Here is a 24,894-nt window from a genome sequence, read left to right on the forward strand (position 1 = left end):
AAAAAATCTCCTGGCATCAGTGCATCCACTTATATATCAGAGAAAAAAACTTACAAGGAAGCTACAAGGAAGGACTGTATTAATATCAACAAGATGTTCACATTACAAAAGAGATTACCAACAGCACAGATCAGTAGGCCATTGCATTTGAGTGACACCAGCATGCCTAAGTACCTCAGCTAGGAGTCTGTCTCTCTGCTCCATAAATGTTTTTCCACAGACCAATATCAGGGAATCTCTATATTATGTTAAGCTTTGCTTTCTAAAACACTTTACATCTCTGTTTTCATAGAAAAAAAATGGCGATAAAGCATTCCCATTGGCTGCATTAATTACCAGATTCTCTCAGCTGAGAGTTTTTCCCTGTAGTTCTAACGAGCTGTAATGAAGTGTTAAATTAATGACTTCAGGCAACCTATAAAGTACAAGTTATCAATTAATCACATATATAGTACATGGGAGGTGTTTCTCTTTGTGAGATGGAGAGAAATAGACCTTTCATGTGGCAGACATTTTGACTTGCAGGAGCAGCACAACTGCAGTTACATTAATAATGGCTCTGTTCCATGTAGGTGCCCCATATGCCGAGCCAGCGAGCCAGCATGCACGATAACAGGACCCTGCAACAGCTCTTTTTCACAGCAGGGATTTTAACTTGTCATTGTAGGAAAAGCACAGGTGGTACTAATTACATTACCAATGTTATTCTTCTGTTTGCACACCTAAATCAAATGCATTCATTAAACTAATTTCATTAGTTAAGCACGTGTTTGACAAATCAAAATTGTTCATAGAGGGGAAGTGAGGGCCACAAAAATCATGCTTTTGTTCTGATATGTGTTTTGTATGCAAGTGTATAGCAGCAAATAATGAACATGAATAATGTTAATAATAATAATAATAATACTGATTTTTTGTGGAACATTTGTCTGTGCGTTAAACTAAACCTCATAGAATCAGTCTTGTTAACTACTTTTAAAGTGTTATATCAGGATTTTTTTTTTTTTAACCAGTGGTGGCAACTTGTGGTCACATTCATTTTCGTAATACATATCCCAGAGTTTTCATTACAAATTAAATTTCTTGTTTGGATTTGGGGAGCAGCAATGTGTCTTGCAGCATTTGGGCTGCTGCTACTTTGTTGGAAGAACAAGCCAGCATGGTCTAATCATAGATGTGTAATAGTAACTAGATACCAGATGTCAAGATTGTGTCTATTCAGTCCTATGGAACTGCTTGTCTGGCACATATGCCAAAAAAGTTTATAGCCTCTGGGTTTATTTCCGGGGTATGCTGCCCATGACCCACTGAACATGCGCAGTGGCATTTATCTTGTTTTTTGTTTTGGCCTGAGGAAGGTTTTACAAATATTAAACCTCCATAAATTAAAAATTCACGATAGAAAGAGTCATAATTTACCTAGTTTGCAGTTCAAGGTGTTTTATCAACAGATTTTGAGGTGCTTATTAGGAAAATGCTTTTTGGGCTGCAGGGGATTTAGACACATTTTTAGATTTTAGACACATCAAATGTATAAAAACAACTGAAGAGAAAATGCCAAGTGTTATTTTCAAAGGTGGTATTTTTCAGATAAGTGAGATGGAGATGTTCCTGTCAGATTTGGCAGCGGATCATGAGTTGTGGGCTCTGGGAACAGTGGTTAGTTTGTGAGTGTTGCTGAGGATTCTTTCTCATTTCTAGATTTAAGAATGAGTGATGCATGAAATGCAGTTTTGATTGTCAGCTACAATTATCTGTTAGGATTGTTGGATTGGACTGTTGGATTATTCAGTTTAGAATTGTTGTGATATACCAGCACGAACAATAATAGTGATATTTAAAAATGAAATACTGACAGTAATATAGTGCAAGTAATCTTGAGCCTCTTAAATCATTTTCCTTTCTTTTCTTTCTCACCTTGTGTCCCTCCCCCAATGCCATTTAGCTGCCTTTTTACTATCCATTGAGTGTAGCTGCTCTTTCTTTAGAATTTTGTGCAGTTATGGTTACAGACACTCATCTGCAACCATATACACTCTTATCTTGAGTGTTATTTGCCTGAAAAAGAGACAAAACTGACAGTTAAAAAATAAAGTTAAAGGTGACTTTCACTGATTGTTTTTAATACAGGGTTCCTATAGTAATGAAAAATATGGAAACTCATGGAATTTCAAAAACATATTTTTTTTGAGGCCTGGAAAAGTAATGGAATTTTGTTGTATGTAATGACATTGCAACCTTCACTGGATAACCTTCTGCATATGTAACATAACAGCAAATTTATTTTCTGAAACTTCAGATGTAACTTAGCACCACTATGTGTCTTTGTTTGCCATCACATACATTTATTCAGTTTTTCCACACATTCTCTCCCTTCATGGATGTTGAAATCATGTTTGAATATAGTTTTAATCTGATTTATAAAAAAAAAAATCCCTGGGCAAGTAGGGCAGGAAAAAATATCATTATTTTGGGTCCTTGGAAAGTTATGGAAGTTTTGAAATTTTGTCCATGAAAATGTGTGGAAACCCTGCTATTATTATTATTATTTTAAATGTTCTATATATTAATGTTATTATTGTGAACTCTTTTGGCCATTATAATCATGTAGTAAAAACCTGACATGCCAGCCGTGATTCAATCCTATGTTGCTCATACCTTTGGGCCGTCCATGTGCGTGTCAATCTAGAGTTGTTTTCCTGAGGCATATGAGTAAGTGCATGGCGCTGAGTGAGGTTACGTTGTGGCACACATTTACATAAATGATCTCTTCCTTAGTGCATTTGACTGTATAACTGGGGTTTTCCCTAACCATAGTGTATTTAACTCACACAGTTACATAAGTTAGTGAGGTAATTACAGGTTTAAAAGTTTAAAGAGGTCTGGAAAACAAATGTGAAGAATCTGAGGTGAAATTACTGTAGAGGAGGAGTGTGTACACTGTACAGTAATGATACCAGGGGAGAAGTGAAACAAATTGTTACTCAGTGTCAAGCGTGTTTTAGGTCTCTCTTTTGTGTGTCTCTCTCTCTCTCTCTCCCTCTCTCTTGCTCGCTCGCTTGCTCTCCGTCTCTCTTGCTCTCTTCGCTGTGTTCAAGGTGATGTAAGACTCCCAAGTCTACAGTTAAATCTCAGTAAATGTCTGCCTCTGTGCTGCTGGGGTAAATTTACACCCCCCTGCATGGCCTTTCAGCACTTCACGACAACTAATCAGGCATGTTAGGGAGTTAAGTTTGAAAAAAACAAAAAGCAAAAAAACTTAGTTTAGCTTCACTTTCAGTAATTGGTCATTTATTCTAACACACCTGTTCTCATATGTAATCTGCTGTTAAGAGGAAGCAGACAGCTATTTCAAAAGTAAAAATTTTAGTACTCTATGGACTTGTTTGTACTTTGATCAGAAATTGCAGCCTGAGGGCTTTTCCGTGGCCAGCCAGTGTAGCACCGATTTGTTATAGAGTAACATAAAATGCATCGTATTAAAGGTTTTAATGACAAGCAATATACTGTATCAGTCATTACTGTATGATTATTATTTGAGCCAACATTAGTAGGTGGTGATTCTGGCTATACATTTGTTGCCATCCCAGTGGCCAGAACGACTGTTAGCAATGTACATTTTTGCAAACCAGGGCGAAACAAAAGGATATAAATATTTGTTTGAAAGTATATGTTGAAACATCATGTTTCTTTACATTTCAGTTTTCAATTTTACGTTGTGACAGCACTGTGGTTAACGTGTGGTTAGGTTTTGGCAAAAGAGTTAGGAAAATGTGATGTTTTAGCTTAAAATACCTCATTTTTTGTCTTTAAACACAGCTGAAAATGTCTCAAGCCCTCGTTAAAAAAACGTGTTGAATTGTGGTCAGCTGCTGTCTGCTTCTTGGCAGCCGTCTCGCCTCAGTGTCATACCATCCAATCAACTCAGCTCAAATACATGTAATCTGAACTCAGTCACTTTAAAAATGTCGACATAACACGTATGAAACACACAAATGTTACAAATTCGTGGTTCTCAGAAACCTGCAATTTCAACTTTTTATTCTGGTGACTGGCAGTTGATACATTTGCTGTCTTCATACATGCCTTTGTTTTGTTTCTGATTAAACAGGATTAAAATGAAGGGAAACTGAAGAAATTGAGAAACAACCAGAGAAAAAAACACCCCGGAGCAACAGGATGAGACAGAGCAGGAACGAAGGAAGATAGGCAGAGGAAGACAGAGAGAGGGACAGGAAGAGGAAGAGATGTGACTTGTGATACAGAGGGGAACATGCCAGGTGGAGTTGGAAGGAGGTGGTAGATGTAAAGATAGAGACATGCAGGGAGGAGGTGTTGGGGAGAGAAAAGAAGATAGACGAGATAGACACAGCCGTCATCACATGTCACTGTAAGCTGATTGGTCATGGTCAACAGCTTTCCTCCAATCATCTTTGTTGTCAATGTAAGTGTGTGTGTATGTGTGTGTGGGTGTGGGTGTACCACTGGGTGTACTGCAGCACTGACATCATGGTGGAGGAATCTCCTTTTCAACAAGTACTCAGTGGAGAGCCTCGGGGAAGAACCTCAGTTTGTGTTTCCTTTGATAACAGGGCTCATGCATGTGTGCGCATGCTTTTGAGTCTGTGTGTGTGTGTGTGTGTGTGTGCAGTGTGAGCCTCATGTTTAACGTCTTTCTCTCCGCAATACTGATCAGAGTAGAGTGGTGTAGAGGGTTAGAGTTTTACATTGTAGATTTCAGTATTCAGGATCAGGCCGCACTCATCTGTTCTGTCTGTCTGCGCACTTTTATTTTAAACCATCTCTGTCAGATGTCCAGACCGTTCTGCAGACAGAGAGTTCAATCCACTTTAACCTTATCTGAACGGTCGGAAATGTCACTATCACTTATGTCTCACTTTCCCTCCAGCCTAGCTCTGAGTTTTGGGGAAAGATAGTATCAGAAAGAGAGAAATTGCAGACGGGCTGCATACACACCCAATTCATGAGCAGGGTACAATATTCATAACATCCACATTCCAGCGCAGTGTATTTAGTTCACTCTGCATGAGTTAAAAGGTCAGAACATCATGGGTTTTAAGATTGCCTCAAGTCAAGTTGCAGTTACACATTACATCAATTTCTGTTCAGACTCTTATGTAGCCGTGACAGTTAACAGTGCTTCAGATATTGCTGAAAAGCTAGAAATTCTGCTTCACGCATATCTTCAAACTAATAGCACATAAGATCTATAAACTCTGCAAAGTGGACAAGGTGGACATCCAAGATTAGTGTCACCAATTCAGTTTCTGATCAAATGTCTCCCCTTCTGTTTTGACGCTAAGTAATGGCCCAGAAAGTGTTTTTGCACAGTGAAGTTGAACTTTGACCTTTTGGATATGTTATATCATCACTTCATTTTATCCTATTACACATTTGTCTGAAATGTTGTCATAAATAGCATAGAAATTATTGAGTTATGGCAAAAAACATGTTTTGTGAGGTCATAGCGGCCTTGACCTAATTCTAATCATTTCATCCTTGAGTTCAAGTGGACATTTGTGGCAAGTTTGAAAAAATTCCCTCAAGGTGTTCTTGAAATATTATGCTCACAAGAATGGGACAGACGGGCAGACGGACAACTCGAAAACATAAAGATACCCAGTAACAACTTACATTAATAATCCACAAAAATAATTTTCTAAGCTCATTTGAAGAATTGTAACAGTATCTAATGTACATTTGATGAATACTTCTTAATTTTAACTTGATCATCAGTAAATGTGTTTACTTTCCATTCTTTGAAAACACATTCGTTTATGGTGGATGCCGTCTCTCAGAAGCAAAAGAACCAAATACAAAAAATATTTAAAAGAATATCTCATTCTGTTATTATTTCAAAATACTGAAAAAAAGCAGCAGCTCATGTTGTTACTGTTTAACGGAGCGCTTGCCTCTCGACAGGAAGAATTAAACAAAAGTGTAATTAGTGCTCAGTTGCTAAATTATTCATTATTTATGCAGATCATGTTTAGGGTTGCAGGGTGCTGGAGCCAACCCAGCATGCACTAAGAAAGGTTGCACATGAGACAACTTCTTATGAAACGAGTTATTATATGAAACTTGCAAGGGACACAAATACCCTCTAATGAATCCCTTTTGCAGAGCATGTGATTTTTCTTTTTTTAGTTTCTCAAAAGCTGCAGAGTATTATCTAATGTATTTAGGTCTATATTCTAGCCTTAAACCCACTGTTTCTTTTGGTCATGTGTATACTGTAACCCAGGTCAAAGTCACAAAGAGTCACTATGTGCCTTTACCATGGATATATTACAGCGAAATCGGTCTTTACCTGTCTGATCTCGTGCGAAGAATATCGCGAGACTAGGGCGACCAATCAGAGCAGCCGCAGGGTTTAAACCGGCAGTAGCAAAAGCAGACTAGTGGACTTCCTTATAATACATCATGTAGTGGACGCCAGGCTGTGTCCAGATTTGTAATAGATCCATGGTGGACGCACGGACCGACTTTACTATAATACGTGGACGCGAAAGCAGCGAGAGCAGCGAGAGCAGCGCAGTGCGACTGTTACCGGTAAATAGTGAACCGTTTACCGACATTACTCACACTGGGTGCTTTCAAACATGCAATGCATAGGTTGTCTCTGGTTACCGATCTGTAGATGTGTCCCTGAACGTGGTGCCAATGCACAGAGAGAGCGAGAGAAAACCGAATCCTTTAAGCTCTTTATATCTGTGACTGTGATTGACACATTTATTGCTCTTAACAACCGCCGACACGCCTCAGCAACCATCTGTCACTCAAGGCCCCCTGTCGCCACAGTAACAGGGGTCTGAGGAGGGGAGGGGACCAATGGAAAGGGCACATCCATGACAACCTGTCACCCTTAGCAACTTCACCTGCCCCCTGCATCTCTTTCGCTCTCTCTCTCCTTATAGCTGTTTCTTCTCTATTACTCTTTCACAAGTGCCGAATTCACCTTGTTAGAAATCTAGAGACCTTGAGTCCTGTAGTATAGGCCTTCAGAAACTCATGCCTTTAAAGTTTCTAGCTGTGAATAATTGAGTCACTTCTCATGCACTGGCAGTATGTGGGCTGCGGTTACTTAAATCACAGCAAGAGGTTTCAGAAAAGTGAGGCCTCATGAAAGCACAGTTGGAGCCCTCGATGGTAATGACAGAGGAGGCTAACAAGGTTTCCTGCCACACCTCTGACCCTGAGAACTGAACACTGTTGTGTTGAACTGTCAGAGTTTGGCAGCAGCAGAGAGGACAAGGCGACATGTCAGGGACAAGAGGTGGAAGAACAAATAAATGAAATGTGATTGTCTGAGTTTACCACTGCCCCAAGTGTCTTGTTTTAAAGGGACTATCAGGCATAATCAGCAGCTTATTTTTAAACTCCCATCCCCATTTTTGCCTTCACTTTCTCTGAAGCCCCGTTAGATACAATGCGATGCTCCGAGAATGAGTCCTAGAAACCAGAAATGAGTTAGCATTTTTGCACTCCTCCCTTGTCTTAGTCAGTAGTTTTTTGTTTTTTTTTTTTGGTTAGATGCCTGAAAAAAGTCTATGGTTAACACAAGCTTAAGAGACTGTAGTGTAGTTTGTTTATAGCCTAACATTAGCTTTTTACTTAGAACAGTTGCATATCAGTTTCAGAAATCATGGATGCGTTGTTCCATATTAAGATTATCTTTTTGAACAAAAATTTGTAAGCATCATAAATGTTTTTTTGTTTGTTAGTTTGATTGTTTTGTTTTGCCACACAGCTTATTTTCTGCAATAATAAAATCAAATTCAAAAAACCTTTATGATTCTTGACAACTTCCATGTTGGCCTACAAAAAAAAAATAATGTAATTCCTGCAGCACTCTATGACGGGCCACCGCTAAGTACCTTCCATCGCTGTCCAAGCAGTGCTTGATTAATGTTTATAATTTAGTTGGCACCAAGTTTGAGAGAAAGACCTAATAAGTAAATACTAAAAAAAAAAAAAGAAGCCATAACAACTGCCATAACATTTTCACTGACGTCCCTCCAAAACAGACAAACAAACAAACAAAACAGATGGGCATACTTGTTGCACATGGATCTGGTCTACTGGCAATGAGAAAGAAGTCTATTGCCTAATTTTTAAGTGTTTTTCGATGCTTGTAAAAAACTGTATTTGATGAAGTGTATTCTGAGCAGTGCTTGTCACAACATGAACATTAGAACAAAGCAGCATTTGGATGTGAGAGGACATCCAAAAGGCATCAAGCTGCAGATTTAAGTTATAAACACAACATTCACACAAGTGCAAGCAAAAGTTTGTAACAGTATGATATCAGCACCAAGATGGAAAATATCAAACATTAAAACAACAAATCTCTTCAGCCTCTGAGGTCCCAAAAGCAGGGCTGTAACTGAGTTGGAGACATTATTCAAATATAAACAGTTAGTGTGCTGTGAGCATATACTGTATGAACAGAATGGGTTTTTTTTTTTTTGCATTTGTTTATGCTCAATAACTTCTCAAGTAACTGTCACCAAATACACTAACAGCCTGACAGTTACTGTAAATATAAACATTTTTGACGGCGCTGTTGGGGAAATATGTACAATGGAAAATAATTAGATGTTTTTCCAGGATACTATGATACTATTTTGATATATACAATTTGTATATGGTGCAAATTTGGCACTCATTGTTGCAGTAACATTTTTTGACTTATTTGTATTTGATGCTTCCTTCAGTATGTAGGTCGCAATGATGCCATAAGCAATGTGTAATTCTAACATGATTATTTCATCGATGTCATCATTATGTCACAACTGTCACGCTATCGAATCAGGTAGTCTCTGTTCGGAAGAGACACCTGAGCGCATAAAGATTCATCCAAATTACAATTGTTGTTTCACATAAAATGCAAATGAGTTAATGTAAATCATTACGTGTCACTGCATATCAGATGAAGATAAGCCCGACGATAACCCATCAGGTGGCATGACATGTTTCATGCTGATTATTGCGTCATTTAGTCAGCTGCCGGATTTGTTTAATGATGTAATCGTGTCATTATCAGATATTGAATATTATCTCTCTGTATAATTGTCTGCAAGAGTTCTCTAAGTGTGGAACTTAATATTACAAGCAGTTTTTTTTCAGTTCTTGTAATGTATGCAGTTACAGTATTATGTGTTTGATTATGCAGTTGTAAAAACCAGCTCCTTATTACAGTTAATACTTTATACGTCACATTCAATTTTAGGACTTATAAGGGATTAATTTTGTCAGTAAATAGTGATATTAATACTCCTCTTCTGTTCTTCCTCCCTGTCGTCCTTGATGCCTCCTGCTTTGACACCTTGGATACTCAATCAGGTAAGACATCCATCCTTTTCACAACTCCACTGGCACTGAACAGCTTGCATATTTAACAAGCTCTGCTGAATGTGTATTTTTATTTTTTTACATAGCCACGCATCTTCTCACAGCTCAGATGGAAATGAGTCTTATGAATATGCATGCGATCCCTGAGCTTTCTGTACTGAAGCTTGCTGTCGTTACTCCTTCCCATCTTGCACCCTGTTTCTCTCTTTCTGTCATTGTCATTTTCTCCATCGCTCACTCAGTCAAATACCCTCGATGCAGGGAGCCTGACGTGAAGTCATGAAAGTACATCATGAATGATACTCACAAAGAATATTCAATGTGAAGATGAAAGTTTATATGACATTGTACAAACGTCTAAGGGCAGATTAAAGATAGCTGTGTTTGCGTGTGTGCATGTGCATGAACAATTATAATTCAGTTTGACAGGTTGTTTCAGCTCTCTGGGGGTGCCGCAGTTATTCTGTGTTCCTTCGTGGTTCTTTTGTAGTATCATATGCGCGTTTTCAAAACTCAAAACTACCCTGTTATGTAATATGTAGGCTATGTGCCAATCTGTAATTTGCTAGACTTGTGTGTATCCATGAAAAGGATTTTTGTAAATTTGAATTAGATGAACACTGCAGTGTATACACAGTATAGGAGCGATAGGCCTGCTGTACGGTATAATGTTGCAAATTACAGTGTAAAGACTGATTTATGGTCAGGCGTGCGACAAATTTGAAGAGTGTTGCTCAGCAAAATTTAAAGATCAGTGCGACATTTTCAATTTATCCTTTGGCGACAGGTTTCAGTTGTCTCCATATGTAACAAGAGGTTATCCTTCGATGGCTTGTGTAGTTACTACGGTATTTATCAACCCGATCAGTGTGTATTTTTTCTTTCTGGCAGCTGTTTGTTTTGTATCTACTTATTTGCTACTTGGTGTCCTTTCACATAATGGAGGGCTTTGATGAAATCAGTGATGTAATTAAAGAGGAAGAGATTTAAACTTGTAATGAGAAAATAACAGGAGAACATGAAAAGGAGGTGGTCAGTGCATCCATAGATCCAAACAATGCAGCCACAGGGTGACTGTTTTGGTACAGCAAAGACATAGACAAGGAGATGGACTTTCATTACTGTCGGATGTCTGCTAAATGTTTTGATGATCTGGTCAGCGAGATCCGGCCCTGTGTTGATCACACATGGACACAAAAGCTGGACCTCTTATAGCAATGGTGTCAAAGTACAGTAAATAAAAATGTGGTTCATTGATTTTTGGGGGAAATGTAAGAATTGATTAATATCTTCAGTAATAATAATACATTTTTAAAATAAAATTATTCCTGTGGGAGCCCAGGGATACAGGAGGTATTAATAGGATTAGTATAGTAATTATTACAGTGTAGTAATGATCATAATAGACTTGCACGTTCCTATGAACGGTGTTGTGAGTGCAGATCTGATTTTGTGTCATGCATTTGAATAAGAGGACTGACCTTCAGTACCCACAAGCTTTAACCCTCTATGGTACCGTGTTGCTTCAAGGTAATACACCAATTTTTGGCTTTATATACTCACACAATACATCCTCAACTATGTTGCAATACTTAGGGCCGGGGCCCTAAAGAAACCAATAGCACAGTTTATATTGTAGCATGACTTTCTGGAGGCCATGTTGAGTCCCTTTTTCAGGGCCTTCCTCACACAGTTCAACTCCAACTCTCCATAAAAATGGTCTGTAGACATCTTTTTCTGTCATTTCACAATCTGGGGAGGATTTGATTCACAACTGAAGTAACACCGCGCATTAAAAGAAGCCGTTCTTAAATAGAAACCTACCCTACCATTTTTCTACCATTTTCTATTTTATTTTGTTCTCCTATTTTATTTGGCATTTTCAAAATAAAGATCTCACCAACTAACTTATTCTATTTTAAGAGGACTTACTGGCACCATTATGTGTACCATATGTGTACCATAGAGGGTTAATACTCATTGCTGAGGTTTAGAATTTACAAGAGGAAGTATCATAATACATTTGCATGTTGTTCATGTAATCCAACACTACCGCAGTATATATAACATACACATCATCACATATGAATAAATGAAGCTGGCCCTCACTGAAACTTCCCAACTGTGAGCAAGAGCAACAACACACACATGATCTACTCTGATTTCTGTGTTCAGTGTTCACGCTGCTTCACTAAGCCAGTAATTTCAATGAAACAAACACTGGTACTAAAAAAAGTGTGTGTGTCAAACTGGGTGTGATTTTTAAAGAATAGCAGATATGCTGTTGTTGACTGTGGCTCTGAAGTAGAAAGTAATCCCTGCTTAAGTAACTAAAGTAACTAATTAATGGTGTTTTCCTAAAAACAATGTACACACTTATACAGTTGTAATCCCCATCAATCATCACTTATGACCCAGCAGAAGTGTGGCGATGTATATCTGCAGAGACTCTAACCTCTGATGGTGGGAGTCATCAGGACCTACTTTACAATATTTTCACAATACTTAAGTTGTGATACCATATGATTTCAGTTTTAAATGTTTTGCGATATGCTGCATGTTGCCATTAAATACACTGCAGTATGTTATGACTTTTTTTCTTTTTTTTAAATTCCAAATTATGTTCCCAAAGGGGAACTTCATCAACATCCGTTTTGTCTAAAAAGATAAAGTTTGAAGACTTAACATCTAACTTCATTCATTTTACTGCAGCAAAATGTATCTGGTGGACTGAAAAAGCAATTCAGTTTTTATTCTAGGAAACTACCAAAAGTATAATTTTGTATTTGATATTTAAATAATTCATAAAATATAAAAACAATACATGCATTTGTTTTGCAAATCATGTTTCCACGCAGAAATATTGCAATACAGTGCTGTATTGATTTTTTTTTCCCACATTCCCATGTTTGGGATGTTTCTGGGCAAAGCACGCAGGTGAGTGTGACCTTTTATTATGGTAGCAACCTGGTGCTTGACCACCAAGAAGCGCACATCCAAAAGCAATCTAGAACGAAGTGCCAAAAATATCAAATATAGTGAGACAAAACACCAAGCAAACAAATCTGTCTTTGTCTCTTACCTTCACTGGCAATACTGTTTACAAACAGTAGCTGACAATTCCTGCATAGTATACCTTTTTTTACAATAATAGCTATAACTAAAAGTGCGTTTAGGCATTATGTCAAGTTGCTTAACACAGTATTTTGGTCAGACCTTTATTAAATATCTTACTTTTTTTTCAGTTTCTTTCCTACTATATTATATTTGATAGTTACTGCTAGAGGAAAAGCTGAAGTTGGTTTACATCTGCCATCTGTTTGCTCCAGAGTTATCTCTGTAACTTATGGGTAAATTGCAAAAAAATTGGTTTTATCTCCAGAGGATGAGTCCGTCTTTAAATATCGACATCTAAAAGTCAGATTTATGTGATATTTTACCGTGCGCCATCTCAGCAGATGAACCTGTTGTTATTTTGGACACTACAAGAGCTTTCCTTTAGATTAAGAAAAGGAAGGGGGGGGTAGGGGAGTGTGGCACCCTACCTAAGTTGGAGTGATGTGCTGAGAGAGTGAAGACAGAGAGGAGACATGGTGGAGGAGGAACGAGGGAGTGATGGAGAGGTGAAGACAAGGTTGAGATGAATGAACTCCTGGTAGCTGCCGGCTAGACTTGTGTATGCGCGTACCGGTGTGTGTGTGTCTAAGTTTATACATGGTGATTGGTGTTGTGTTTCTCGTCTTCCTACTTCTCAGAAACTGTGTCAATGCGCGCGCGTGTGTGTGTGTGTGTGCGTGCGTGCGTGTGTGCGTGCGTGCACGCGTGTCTGTGTGTGTGAGTGTGCATGTGTTTGTGTGTATGTGTCTCCACTTCACCTGAGGTGTGTGTTGTATCATGAATTATAGATGGAAAGTGAATCAATAGTGCACTGAATTACTGCCAGACAGTGTTGAGTGTGTGTGTGTGTGCGTGTGTGTGTGTGTAGACAGGCATGTATGTGGATACGCTGATTTTGCATGAGTACGGCATAATTTGTCGTTTTATATTTTGTATGTTCAGATGAAAACAGCTTAGTATTATTTACTGACACTACCACAGCAGCTTTGACATGTGCGTGTCTGATCTTTTTTTAGATTTTTACTTAAATTATTCAGTAAAATGTCACCACATTATCACCATCCTAACATACAGGTAATACCTTTCTATCTGCATGAATGTGTGTGTGTGTGTGTGTGTGTGTGTGTGTGTGTGTGTGTGTGTGTGAGAGAGAGTGAGTGAGTGCGTGTTTGTCTTGTACTTGAGTGTCTGCTCCAATAAAACAGCACAGCAAGATCGAATGCTGCTCTCACAGCAGAGTTGAAAAAGACCTCTGCAGATTTACTATGCTATTACCACACACACATACACAAACTCTCTCTCACACGCTCTCCTCGAGGAAAAAAGTTGTAATGGCCCAGTGCCCCTCCAAGGACGGGTGAGCAAGAGAAGAGCAAGCAGAGTAATCACAGTTAAAGAGAGAGAGTGTGTGTGTGTGTCTGTGTGGAGGTGAATAGATGGACTACAGGGGACAGAAAATGGTTTGGTGCTGGAAAAATGGATGGGGATATGAGCAGAGTGGAACATCCTGTCCTATCCACCATTCTTCACACACACACACACACAAAAACACACACACGCACACACACACACACACACACACACACACGCGCGCGCTGGCTTGCCGTGGGAATGTTAGTGTTGCTGAGCAATAGAGTTGACAGATGAGTGAATCCAGGATACAGAACGTGTTCCAGTACTCCAAACAAGACCATTTAGTCTCTTTAATTCCTTCAATTTCCTTCAAACCTCACTTAACCTGAAGCTCCTCTACACCGTATGTAAATGTTGGCTTTGAAGTGAAACCTCAAAACTTGAGTCTCCGTTCTCAACAGAGAGTACACACATTACTGTAATACCCATGTAGTGTATTGGAATTAAAATTTCCCCTGCTGTTTTATGTATTTAAATTTTATTCAACTTTTTTTTAATGCTGTTATTGAAAATAATAAGAATGTCAAGACAATACTCTTCTTAACACCTCTTTACAGGTGTGTGGTGCTGCAGCACTTTCCAATCCCAAATTGTCAAATATTGATGCTTTGTCAGTGGACTTTTGAGTCTACATTTGGCGCAATACGTACTGTCCGTTGTTGACATTCTCAGGACGGCATGTCAACTTTCACTTGTCACATGCACAGTCTCTGCTTTTTCAAAAGACTTTTGACAAAAGACAGTTTAAACTAATCTGTTCCATTGCAATAAAAGCACATGGTTAGGTTTAAAAACACGTTCACACGGGAAGCAAACAGCAGGCTCCCAGTTGAAAGTCCGGAGTAAGTTGGGATCATCCACCTTTCATCCCGCCCTAAAGGGACTTTATAGCTCTTTTTATGACATAGTTGCTGGTGGTATTACAAACTGACAGTGCCTGGTTCGTAAAATACCGCCACAAAAGGTGCATTTTTATGTCTGTGGCTGCCGCCAACATCACTGACAATGCAGCAGAATTTGAAGATTCGGGAATGAGAATGAGAATTCTAGATTTATATTAGTTTAGTTGTTTTTTGTTTGACTTTTGTTAAAAAAAAAAAAAATCTACATACTAATGAACTGCTGTGTTAGTGTGTGATATCTGTGTAGACAGATGATGGAGCCTCGGAGACGTCAGCTCTGTGAAAGTTAACATATTGGGCTCCTTTTTGTGTAAAGTATAAAATGGCATTTTCCTGAGAATCACTGAGGTTCTTTGTCCATCTGCTAGTTTAGCATTTGAGTAACTTGCCCTGTGCCACACTCCAAAACACAAGACCACATATTTTACTCATACTTTCATTTTTATTTATGGCACTACAGTGGTAGTGAAGTTTTTAATGAGATTTTCTTGCCTCTGGTACAGAACCCGGAAGATCCGCTTTCACTTCAGCTCTCTGTAGAATTGATGCCTAAAATTATGTCAGCTTGCAAAACACAAGTGAAACTTAAGCAATTACGTGGTTTGTGTAAGCAGATGGGCTGATTCAATAGAAACCTTTATGTTGGCAAAACAGAGAGATAATCGAAACGTTTTTATAGTAAAGTATCTTCTTGGAATCACATCCAAGGCTTAAAAAAATAGTTGTGTTTTAATTTTCTTATTAGAAAAGCTGTATGGAAACGGCAAGATTGGATAAAACTTCCTTAATTCGGCAAAAGCATTTTTGCGCTCGCTTGGGTTGTTTTTTTGCCTTTGTTGAAAAGAGTTAATGTGATAAACTGGATATGGAAACACCTTTAACAAATAAGTTGTAACATAGCGCACATTTAACCCACATACGTTTTCAGGTGTTTCTGCTGTCAGTGTCTTCCTGTACAATAGAATCGATACTATATATATCTATCTATATCTATATCTATATCTATATATATATATATACATATGTGTGTGTGTGTGTGTGTGTGTGTGTATGTATGTATGTATACAATTGAAAAAGATTCTTGAAGACTTATCTCTTTTTTTTTCTTTCATAGATAACTTAGTTGACTTGTTTTCTTTACATTCTTTCTTTACATAGCTTAAACCAGCTTCTGATGAAATTGCACTATGCCCTGCTGAGTTTATTCATTTTAAACCAGCTGATGAAAATTTGCTTAATGTGCACTTCTGTTTTTGTGATTTTTCAAAAGTTGGCTTAAAATTCTCCTGACAGTTTTAAGAAAACACAGCAAATGTGTGATTAAGAAGCTATGTAGGAAACAATCAATGCTGTATGTGCAATATGGTGCACGCTTCGCACCCAAAGAACAGCCCGTTTTTCTGGTTCACTGCAGCAGTGTCATCCACCATCAGTTCTGTGACTCCTTCCCTCTGAGGAGTGACACCACCGATGATGCAGTTTCCAGTTATGGAAGTGAGACGCTTGTTAAGGGCAGGAAGCTCCAGTGACTCCAGACCCCACCAGAGGAAACCACAGCACAGCCTGCCAGTGTAAAGCATCACGCTTCATACTGTCCGTTTTAATTTGAAAACTGCATCATCCAGATTTCCAGAATCTCTCAACTATTCCGTTTTTTTGCAAATTGTTTTTAAGAATATCAAGAGAATATAAATAAATAAAAAATGACTCAGCAGAGATAAAGAGACTAAATACAAAGAGACAGACAAAGGACAAAAGAAAGGGTATGGTCTCTGGGTCATGAGTATTTACTGCGACTGGGATGTGCTGCCACTCAACAAATTTTCTCTTATTGGTCACACCACTGTTATGGCCACCAAGCAATAAAGCCTCAATCTCGTCCAATATAGCCTCAACTTCAACAGCAGCCACCTCCATTTCACACTCCATGAAGTTTCTCCTTTTGATTCACAGTGTTCTCCATTCTTCCACACAAATAAATAGATTTACACATATAAATAGATTTATATACTTATCTGTGTTCACAGCAGCCGTTTTATTAACCATGTATTGTTGTAATAGGTCAGTGTGCAGGCTGTTTATAAAGCAGCTTTAATATAAGCAGATTTCACTTTTTAATGCTCAAACTGCCTGTGAGAATCTGTGAATCTCTGTCTTTTATGACTGTAACCTCGGGTGCTGACACTTGCTGTTGTGACCTTTGGAGGAGTTAGAGTGACACTGCCTGAAGGCAACGGGATGTCAGGTGCTTTGTGGAAATGAGTGGAGGTCAAGGAAAATGCTTGTAGGAGATTCTAGTGGTCATTGTTCATATCTGCTGGTTGTATGTTTGATGGAACGGCTCTCTTTTGCGTTACAGCGACCGTGTCAGAGTTCATAGCCTTTCTCTTAAATGACAATAAGCAGAACATGGAATTGACATCATTTAAAAAAAAAAAAAAACCCAAAAAACCTGCTTGTTCCGATTTCCTTGTTTGTTATTGTTTTTTACTTTCCTTTTTTGTGCTTTCTTCTGTTTTTACTTATATGTTGCAATTTATTTTGGATAAATTCTTCCTTTAAGTTGCCTTCTTTCCATTTTTGAAAGAAACTAAACCAGTTTGCTCAGGTTTCAAAGGGTTAAAATGCTATGACTTGGTCAAACTTTCAGTTATTTTTACTTATTCCATGACTTTTCCAGACCTGGAAAACATGATTATGAAATGTTTCCATGTTTTTCATGCCTGTGGGAACCTTGCATAAGTGTTAATTTTTCTGATATGTTTGGCTGCAGTAATACTTTGATGCTATAAAAAGCGGCTGTGACGTCATGATTGACAGCTGTGTGTCAGTTGTGAGCACGATAAATGGTGCTGTTTGCCTTTGCGTCTGGCTTCATTTTTGTGCAATGGGAGGAAGTGCAGACATGTAATCCATCTTAATATCTAAATAAGCTGTCAACCAATCTGGTCTAGAGGGTGAGTTTTAACAAAGAGACTTTTTTTGTTTTCCACTTATGATATGAGCATCATGTGTCCTCATGTCAGCCATGTACAGGTACATACAGTAGTTTTAAGGATATTTTATTTATTTATTCCAATACCCAGTTACGTGTCTCCAGTTTATATCAAACAGCATCAGCATCACCCTGCTTACAGTTATATGTTCTAACAAGACTGAGGATTGAAAGTTTTGCTAGCTATCCTCTGAGGTTGTACTTAGGATTGCCAAAATCAGCAGGATTTATCCTCTGGGTGCCTCGGATATTTGCTTCGAATTTCATGGCAATTCTTCCAATAGTTTGTTGAGATCTGTCAGTCTGGACCAAAGTGGAGGACCAACTGAAAGGCTGAGTGACTGCTAGTGAGGCTAAAAATATCAGCTTGTTAGCTTTTGATGCCAGATTACTCTCTGTATCTGTCTCTCTCTATCTCAAACACACACACACACACACACACACACGCACGCACGCACAAATCGGTGCAGGCACAATAGCTACAGCACATTTGTTGCCTAAATGAACCAGCATTATTCAAGCATCTATGTTTTATAACCTGCAACTAACTTTTTAAAATTTTTTTCTTTCATTATTGATTAATCTATCAATTATTTTCTTGATTGGTCCCTTAAATGTCAGAAAACGGTGAAATATGTTGATCACTGTTTCCTAAAGCCCAACATGGTGTCCCCAAATGTCTTGTTTTGTCCACAACCCGATGATGTTTACTTTACTATCACAGAGAACTAAAGACACCAGAAAATGTTCACATTTAAGAGGCTGCAATCAGACAATTTTGAAGATATTTACCCAAACTGATAATGTAATTATTGTATAAATTAGTTAATACTTGAATAGTCGAATTGATTCGTCATTGTAGCTCTAGTTGTTATGTACAGTAATTATTTCTTACTGTGGAAGACACGTATTAACATATTATGGAGTATGACTTTGAAATATTGTCTCTAAAATAATGTAAGTTAAATGCAGTCCATGCATCACAGCTTTTGTCTCTAAAGTGGCGTCCACAGGGGAAATGCAGTCGCTGCAAAAAGATTGCGGCTCTCCCGGGTGACATTATTAACTCTCCCGAAAGTGCAGTGCAGCACCAGTAATTGTCTCAGCTGAGGAGGGTGTTGTCAAGTTAACTTAATATCTCTGTTAACCACAAAGCTTTATTATTAAATATACATACACTTATTGAGGTTAATTTATTCAGACGGAGACTCATTATTTGAAAGAATCCTCAAGAGAACCTAAATATGGAGATTAAGTTTTATGCTTTACTCTGCTGAAGATGACATGGCATTTAGCAACAGAAAAAAAATATTTATATATCTTCTGTGGAATTAAAAAAATTAAAATATTGACACAAGAGAGGGTCGGCCGCTGTTCACTGTAAAATGCTGTTTAAAATGTAACTGCTTCATTCAAAAGAAATGAGTCTACTTCATACCCGCTACCTTCTATTAGACAGGAAGTGGCTTATATTAATATTATAAAACATTGTTTTGGCTAGTTTTGGAATTTCAGTTTGTTAATTCAGTATCTTAAAGTGGCTTTCATCTGACTGTAGTGGTGATACAAAAACAAACGGACTATAAAGGGGGAGTGTGGGGAACTTTTTGCATCATATTTCACTTTTTTGCACTCATCTGTGTGAGTGTTTTTGACATTTTGACTTTTTATAAAAACAATAATCTGTTTTTCACCTCACCCTTTTCAGCACAGTGTCAATATATCACCCAAACTACTTGAAAAACTGCTTCAGTTTTGAACGGTCAGAGTCTGAACTGTGTGTATTAGAGGCTTTCCTATAAAAAAATGTAAACCGTTTAGTCTGAAATGGTGTCAGTATTGGCCTCAAGGAACTTATTCTGCACCAGTACTCGTGACATCCGTTTGAATGTCAGCACCAGTAATACAAATGTACTCTTCTTGGTTTTCTTGTTTGCTCTGAAAATATAAAAGATGAATATACAAAGTAAGTGGTGTCACAGTAGATCGACAAGGATAAGAGTGGTGCATGTTTCAGCGTATTGTTCCAGCAGGCTCACGTACACACAGCTGAGGGTGGCTGTTAATTATTGATTTAATAAGCCCAGCGTGAGTGTGAGTGTGTGGCATACAGACTCTAATCCTATTATGAAAGTGTGTGAGTGTGTGTGTTGCATCTCTGAAAAGGGGGGATGATAATTGCGAGAGTGAAAGTGATGTTTTCTCAGCAAGAACCTTACCCTAATCCTTTCACAAAAATACAATTAAACAATTTACAAAAAAAAACAGAGAGCACACACACCCCTTTTCAGTTACAAAATGCACAGTATTTAAATCCTACTTTATCAATAAACAAAATATGCTAAGCTAAACTGCATGAGAACATATTATGCAAATAACAGTGCAAAATATACCACAATATGTGTGTATTTGAGTTCACAGTTGGCAGAAAATGGTGGTGACACTCAGTTTGGCTACGGCTACAAAGCGGGGACACTCTCACACATGCATTACTAAATTCTACGACATCAAACTCTTATTTCCTCAAATTGTCACATTTTACTCTACCGAAAACTCTGAAAATGTTATATGTTAACTCTATTTTCCAATGACAACATACAGGAAAATGTGGGGAAAATAGCCATGAGAGTGAAAGTGATTTTTCCGCAGCAAGAATTTTACTCTGGTATGTAGGTGAAGACAGAGACAATTGATGTCAGGATCTTAAGACCACCTTACCTTTTACATATGAAAGTAATAAATGACAAATTAAGTCAAAAATATGATATAAATAATATGAAATCTAATATAAATGGTGTATATATAATATAAACTGTATGTTTTTAACCTTATTACTATATTTAGCATTACAAATCAGTAATGTCTTTTTATAAACAGGCAATGAGGTTTTGTTTTTGTTTTTTTACATTTTCAACTATGCTTATGTGCCTGAACTGTCTTATTTTGATACTTGTTCATAAAAAAAAACATATGAGCTCAGATCTCATTTAGACCTGTATGAACAGTCATACCATAACAGTAAATCAGACTGTGATAGACAGCGACATGGTGGTAAGACACATACTGGCTGACATCCAGAGGAAGATCTTTAGATAAATGTCAGAGTCTCCTCTGGCTCATAGTGGATATTTGATAAGGACATACATGACAACTGATATCTCTACTGCACTTTATCGCACAGCACTTTATAATACTACGTAAGCACTTTATTATCTAGCACTTTGAGTATATGTGTTTGCATTTATGCACTGAAATTTCTGCATTTTAAATCATAATTTGATAAATTCAATATCTTTGTTTTTTAAGAAGGAAATTCAGATATTGTCAGATATTAAGTCATTGTGGTGTACCGTGTCTTTAACACTTTTGTCTAAGCGTAAGAAAAACACCTGTGCTAAATGCTTCCACCTTAAATGACAGACATCTCACAGTTTGTTAATAACATCTCACACACACTCATTAATTGTACAAAGATAAGTGAGAAACCTTAAAGGTGCTGGTGTTTAAGATAAGGAGAGGATGTTTGGGAGAACAGTGTGGCAATGCAAGTGGCAGTCTTGTAGCTCAAGATATAATAAAAGGTGAGACTATACTGTTAATACTTTTTTATTTCTGCTTCAGTGCTGATACGATTGTAGACAGAGGTCCTTGATAAATGATGGTTGTGCCATCAGTGTGCAAGCATAATGTCAACTTAAAGATAGAAAAATAAAGGGCTCCGTTTGTGACCTTCAGACCATTATTGCTGTGAACTATTATTTCATATGTAAACATATAGGGGAGTGATGGCATCCTGAATAGAAAATGAAATCATACCTGTGTGTGAGCTAGAGATAAGCTGGCTAACTCATTGTCGCTGCTTTGCTCTGCACTCATAACTGCTGATGCCGGGACGTCGTCGTCACTGAAGCATAGCTCCTTCTGTCTGGTTTCCCAGATTAACACAGTTCGCTCTGTCAGCATTATTGACGTTGTTAAGTGCCGTTTATGGAGTTAGCACCATTAACTACTAGCCACCAATTCAGACACCTCTGTGTCGAGAACCGTGTCACGACAATTCAAACACTCTGAATTTCATGTTGGACCCATTTAATAATGAATTAATTTAGTGTCAGAAATGAAAAATGTACTTAAGGTTGGTATTGAACGCTTGGTCAGGTGTACAGTGCTTTTTATCTTATCAAAGTTCTTCTGTGGCTTCCCGTAGTTAACACGCAGGATGAAATATATGAAAAAGACAAGATTTGGTAGAAAAACCTCTTCATATTTCTCAGGGTATTCAAAAAGTATCCTTTTTTTGGAATCAGTTCACTCAGGTGTTCACCCAGTCATTCTAAAACGTCCACAGCAACCAGTTCATCGATCCATCAGCCACACATGGTCAACGCTTGGGTGTGTGTGTGTTTGTGTTTGCGCGTGTGTGTGTGTGTTTGTGTGTGTCATCGGGGCTGTGTTGAATGGAGCAGTCAGTCCCATGTTGGACAAGTCACCTCCCTGTACCTTATGGCTACAGCACACACACACACACACACACACAACCACACACACACACACACACACACACACACACACAAACACACTGAGAAACTTGAACAGATGGGACTCTCAGTAGTGGTTGATGGAGGGACTCGTGTGTTTGGGTGTATGTCCCTAAGGGCAGGGGACAAACACACACGCACACACACACACACACACACACTGTCCATTACAGAAATCCACAAACACTAATTACTGCACCACAGGGGTGAGAGAGCACCCTAAATAAAAAGTGTGTGTGTGTGTGTGTGTGTGTGTGTGTGTGTGTGTGTGTGTGTGTTTTAGTTTAGTGGATGATAATATGGTGCCTCTGTAAGGTTCAACACTTCACACATGAAGGATACAATAAGTCTGGCTTGGTTTTTGCCGCTCACACAGTTCCACTAGTTTCACACATGAAATGACTGCTTTGGTTAGATTCATTTGTCTTCTCACTGTGGTGGCAGCATAGTGGGAGGACTTTGGTGAGTTTGAAAGTAATGACACCAACAAAGAAGAGTGTTATCTCACAGCCTGCTTCAGTGATGAACTTAAAACTTGCAGGCAAATGGCTGATTATTGCCTCAGCACCTCAGCTAGATATCAAATCTGTGTCTGCACAATGCAAGGATTAATTGTCTCCTCAATTTCATCATTAATTTACCATAGAATTACGTTGCCTGTTTGACACAGCCTGACAGAGGGCACCACAGATAACATTAAGACATATACTAGATAAGGTTTGGTTTTCATTTTAATGCCGAATAAACTTGCATGCTGTTGATTTCAGAGGTAAAGCATTTTTTCTGGATTGTCATGCAGCACAAAGTGAGATAAAAGCTGAAAACTTTGATTGTGTTGTGTGTGTAGAAGCAATTGTCAATTTCCAAGAAGATTTTGTTTACCCTGCTCTGCAATAGAAAGAAAAATATCAAGGACAAGAAAGTTTAAAAGATATTTTCTTCTACAAGATTGCAGCTGGAATTGGTTTATCAACAGTCTGTCATTTATATAATGGTCTGTTTAAAGGAAATTATTTCCCTGTGTATTAAATTCCTATTAAATATTGAATGCATTACACTGCTGTTTTAAGAAGACTAGGGATACACAATGATATCAGTATGTCACTGGTATCGACCACAGTTGGCTTTAAAATGAAATATTGGTTATTGGCCAACATGCTGATTTTTGCCGACAAGACGATATTTTTGTTGAATTATTTCAGTTGACAAAGTGACCACACACAAAACACAACCCCTTAGTATTTTTCTTATTTTGTACAATGAATTGATATAACAGTGAAAAGTATTGTATTTTTATATCTCCATCTGCTGGTGGGCCATCGTGATAAGAGTATGCATAATATGATATTAAAACCACGGCAGAAGAGACTCCATGATCACTACAATGGGGATATGTCTGTCTATCGGTTATTGGCCAAATTAGTTGTTATACATCAGCAAAGGCTGCAATATTGTGCATCCCTAAAGAAGATGGCACAAAATGCATAACTATATTTATACAATATATGATTTTATAAATATATACTCAGATGTTTACATGTGTAGAACATTTCAGCCTTGCTTTTGCAAGAGTTAATATTCAGGGTTCAACTTAAATGTTTTTTTTTATTTTTTTATATTTTTCTTTCAGAAATCTTTTTGGATAAAAAGACAGTTTTTGCCCGAGGCTATACAAATAGTATTTTCTATTAGTGGTTATCAAATAACAGTAAAAACTAGGGCAAAGCCCCAGTAGAGGGGTTTTCAGCAGCCCTTAAGCTGCCATGCAAGCAAAGTGCTGTCAGCTCTTGTTATGGCTCTCCAGTGACATTTTTCGGGAATTTGCTGTGCCTTTAAAAATGACCTTTATACTTGCAGTACTTTTAAACTTGTGGCATACTGTGTAATGCATAGTTGATGTTTTATGCACGTCCTCTCACACCACCAAACTAAATCCTGTTTCCAGTGCCTGATTGGTACTGCGCATGTGTAACGCTATATGAGGATGAGAAGTAAAGATGGCTCACTCCTTAGCTCTTTTTATTATCAGCACTGGAAAAAAAAACATGTTTAATAATTTTTTGCCAATTGCTGGATCAGGCAAGTGAGCTGCTAGATTTACCAGCCCCACATAGCATTTTACCTGCATTGGGTGATAGGACAATAACTCTTCTTTTTAGGAATAAAAGAAGAGTTACAGAAATCTTACCTGGCAAATTTTGACAAAAAAAAAAAAAAAAGATTGTATAGGGTCGGTGCTAGAATGGATGGCCCAGATGGCTGGAGTGTAAAATGATGCTCATCCAATTATAGTGAGCAAACATTTAAAGAGCACCGGCACAAAACCGTCGTAATAATGAAAATGTCCTCAGCTTCACATTCAGGGGTGTGTGGATGCAGAGGAAAGACAGCGGGCCCTCGGCTGTTGGTGTGACCTATCGCCCTCCCTCTGGTTGTCTGGCAGAGCAGCAGAGCACAGTCAGGGTCAGTGGGGCTTGTTGAAGGATACTCAGGGGCTACAGAAAAGAGCCAGGTGGCTAAAAGTCAAGCCAGGGCCCGCAGAGCAAGCTGGATG

The 24,894-nt window shown here is 38.1% G+C and overlaps 1 protein-coding gene across 2 annotated transcripts in view; it reads left to right on the top strand.

Moving 5' to 3' along the window:
• sh3rf3 (SH3 domain containing ring finger 3) overlaps positions 1-24,894 on the top strand; it is a 125,806-nt gene that overhangs the window by 46,712 nt on the left and 54,200 nt on the right. The window contains exon 1 of one of the 2 annotated variants that reach the window (XM_088083105.1): positions 6,437-6,573. The exons of the other annotated variant lie outside the window; for it this stretch is intronic. Within the exon in view, the coding sequence (XP_087939231.1) occupies positions 6,487-6,573 (87 nt within the window). The 5' untranslated portion in view covers positions 6,437-6,486. Of the gene's footprint in view, positions 1-6,436; positions 6,574-24,894 lie in introns of those variants that run through there. 2 annotated transcript variants of the gene reach the window in all.

This window comes from Plectropomus leopardus, chromosome 10 (genome assembly GCF_026936395.1).
Source record: "Plectropomus leopardus strain MGB_pleo_1.0 chromosome 10, ASM2693639v1, whole genome shotgun sequence".
In the NCBI taxonomy this organism is placed as follows: domain Eukaryota; kingdom Metazoa; phylum Chordata; class Actinopteri; order Perciformes; family Serranidae; genus Plectropomus; species Plectropomus leopardus.